The sequence below is a fragment of the Oryx dammah genome, unplaced genomic scaffold (assembly GCF_014754425.2).
Source record: "Oryx dammah isolate SB20612 unplaced genomic scaffold, SCBI_Odam_1.1 HiC_scaffold_18, whole genome shotgun sequence".
NCBI lineage: Eukaryota > Metazoa > Chordata > Mammalia > Artiodactyla > Bovidae > Oryx > Oryx dammah.
This window is the reverse complement of record NW_024070202.1, coordinates 11364638-11368100: the sequence shown is the minus strand read 5'-3', so window position 1 is coordinate 11368100 and position 3463 is coordinate 11364638. Positions and strand designations below refer to the sequence as shown.

At 45.6% G+C, this 3463-nt stretch overlaps 1 protein-coding gene across 1 annotated transcript; it reads right to left on the bottom strand.

The window, feature by feature from the left end:
- Positions 1-232: 232 nt before the first annotated feature.
- On the bottom strand, positions 233-2206 carry LOC120878269 (vegetative cell wall protein gp1-like). The gene is made up of 2 exons (XM_040260944.1): positions 2095-2206; positions 233-684 (listed from the first exon to the last, which is right to left on the bottom strand). The coding sequence occupies exons 1-2, from the start codon at positions 2204-2206 to the stop codon at positions 233-235; spliced, it is 564 nt and encodes a 187-aa protein (XP_040116878.1).
- Positions 2207-3463: the final 1257 nt, after the last annotated feature.

Below are 3463 nucleotides of genomic sequence, written 5' to 3'. Positions count from 1 at the left end.
CCCCACCCACCTCCATCTCACTTTCACCACCTCGCCCCCTAGGGACCCTCTCTCCGCAGGCTCTGGTGCTGTCCCCCGAGCAGTGGCTGAAGGAGCTGGGGTGGCACGATCTCTAGGGGTGGGTTCTTTTGGAAACTCGTCCCGGCAGAATTGGCATCCTCTGGGGGAGGGGGACAAGGCTCCCCAAAAGCTACCTCCGTCCCCAACCCAGATGTTGCCCCCTCCCCAAGGTCTAACTCGGGTCCCTCTCAGGCTCCTCGTGTTTACGCCGCCTTTCACTCCGGGGGGCTCGTGGAGTGAGCCCCCCGCCGGGACTCCAGCAAGGCAGCGGCGCGGGCCCAGCCCCACTCGCGGACCAGGGGGGCAGGGGGCTGTTGCGGAGGCGCTCGGAGCTCTCCTGCTCCCCCTCCCTCTCCGGGGACAGGAGCGGGCTGACGGGGGCGGGAGGGTTCGGGGACAGGGGGGGCTGGCGCTCATCAATTCCGCTGCCACCTCCTCTGCTTCCACGGGGGGGTGGAGGAGGACGTGGAGGCGGGCCGGGTAGGGCGGGGGAGCGGGCAGGAGAAGACTTAAGTCGGGAGAAGTTTGCGCCCAGCTCACTGCTGGAAGGGAAGGCGCCGAGAAGGTGAGCCTCCTGGACTTTGGGGAGGTTGGACTCAAGCACGGGGATAAGGCAGTTTGCCTCTTAGCCTATAATACAAACTGGGGTTACGGGTAAACTCTCACTTAAAGCAGAATTAAAGTGTCAGGAAATCGGGAGAGCGACGAGACAGAGCGCTCCGGACTAACGTAGTTTTCTCTCCGCCAGGACGGCCAGCCCCCCAGGCTCCGGGTGGGCTGCGCCGCGCCGCTCTCGGACCTTCCTGGGTTGGAGAGGTGCGCACGCACCGTCCGCACCGCACCCAGCGGCGGCCGGCCGTCTCCTGCTCAGGAGATGCCCGCTGGAGCCTGAGTTCCTGAGCCTCTGGAGCCACCACCTGCGAACGCCCTTGGCTTCTACTGAGCGACCATGGAGGACAACTCAGAGAAAATACTCCAGGTAAGGAGGGTCTTGGAATGAGAGGGATTTATTCCAAGCTCTGGGATGTTCTGGGGTATGGTGGAGATGCACTAGGTACCTTGGGTTTTGATTGCAAAACTGCAGTTTGATTGAGATGTTTGAGGGTCTGATTCGGGGTCGGCTTATTCTCAGTCGCCTCTCCTTACCCCTGATTAAAGGAAAGCTAGTTGTCCTGGGAAGGTGCCGAAACTCAGGGTGTCATGTTGAAGAGTCCTGTGATTGTGTGTGAGTTTTACTCTGCTGTTGATATCAATTTCCCTTAAAAGTTTCATTCTTCAGCTTCTTGAGTCTGAAAAATTACCCAATGAGGGGCTGAACGCTGTGGATTTTTTCTAAGAGGTGTTTATTAACAAACAGATGATACTGGCGTCTACATGATGGGTCTTGGTTGTTCTTGATATTGGTAATGAGCCCAGTGGTCAATGGAGTTACTTGTTAAGTCATGTTTTACAGAGAATTATTTTCAACAATCATTTATGCATAGCAGCCATTCTTCACACCTATTAGGAAAAATATGTTCTGTGCATAGCTTCCAAAAGGGTACTCTTTCTTTCACGATGCTCTTTCCAAGGCCGGGTGAAAGACTTCAAGAAAAGTTCTAACATATTAGTTCTATCTTCCCGAAACATTCATTTTCCTTGTGGTCCAAGGAAATCCAGTCAAAGTCAAAAATTAACAATCCAGTTAGCTTTTTAACCCATGATTCAGGCTATATTTTGCAGAACTGTCTAATAAAATTTCTGTCTGAAAGCTTTAACCTAATATAACATAGTACATGCAAGACTAGAAGGCAGGGGTTCCATCGCCGATCTTCAGGAGACCCTGACTGCCGTAGTTAACCTGAACCAAATCGTCTATTCGAGGTTGTTTGTTGCATTATTGGGTGATGGAAAGTGAAATGTTCAAAATAAACCAAAGTGTGGCCATGTAGTTTCTGAAACTAATCTTTAGAAAGCAGAGTGTCCAGGTTTGAGTGTGTCTTAAATGGTAATAGAAAAACAAATAGTCCATATATTGGGGCAACCTTCACTTACCATTAGAGACAGTGGTAGGAATGGTTTTAGTGTTGTGGGATTTTAGTGGTTTTAGTGTTGTAGGAATGGCTTTGGTGTTGTGGGATGTATAAAGTATCATTTGTAATAGCATGTTGGTAGCCTAGTCTGTGTCCAGTTGGAACCCAGCTTTAAAAGGTCAAAACTGCTGGTTTTCTATGCTGGCATTATGAGAGGGTCTAAGGTGATTAGCTTTGCAAAACAGCTTTGCAGTTGAAGTCAGTATTCTCAGTGGGCACTCATTTCTACTCAGTATTTTAACATAGCTCAAAACATCCATTGGTCAGGTTTTGCTTTGATCCCATGCCTCTAATCTACAGTTAATTTCAGAAACTATAGCCACAAGAATAATAGTTAATCCTTGTAAAGTACTCTAAGGTTATTTATTGACTATACCGACATACCCAATATGGTAAACATGAAATCCTTATTATAATGTATTCACAAGAACACATAAATAATCTTAGAGTTGTTTTGTTTCATGATGCTCGAAGTCGAAGAAAACTCTATTCTTAGTGAACTTCTCAGATTCTTTCAATGTTGACATGAATGAAAATATTATCTACTGCTGGTTTTTATTAGAGTAAAAATGAAATGGAAATAAGAGACTGGTGATGTTTTCAATGATGTAAACCAGTGTTCTCAACTCAGGCTGCAATGGGAGAGCTTTAAAAAAAAAAAAAAAGATGCCCAGACCCTACCTCAAACCAATTAAATCAGATTATCTGATGAGGGGGTTTACATTGTGATGGCTTCTTTAATGTGATTGTAATCTGCAGCCATGGTTGGGAACCACTGACCGAGGCGGTTCCCCTCGGGTTTGGTAGAGTCGGGTGATGTCGGAGAGTCTTGGAACATAAATGCCTCATGTTCTATTGTGGGTCTAATTTTATTTTTAATATTTATAACCTTATATCCCAAATAGAAGAAATATATATTTTTCCCCCATTGATCGTAGATGTTTAAACCATAATGGTTTCTGGTATATATATATATATATATATTTTTTTTTTCCCCCTAAAAAACAAGCTATTGAGTCTGAAGCTTATCTGACTGTCCAGAAAATGGTTTAATAAATTAACTCTAGCTTTAAGAGCTACTGGAAACAATGTTTTACCAAATACAGAGTTTGATCTCCTTTTTGCTAAGATCTATATGATGTGTAATATGCAAATATGTACCCTTTGGAAGGCAGAAAAGAAGAAAATAGTACCATGTTTCTCGGCACACCAAATAATAGCATAACCCGGTGCCGACTATAGTCTAGTATTTTCACGTAAATTATTTTCTTTAAAGCTTACAGTAGCCTTATGAGGTACCAGCTTTTCTTTTGATTTTACCTATAAGGAAA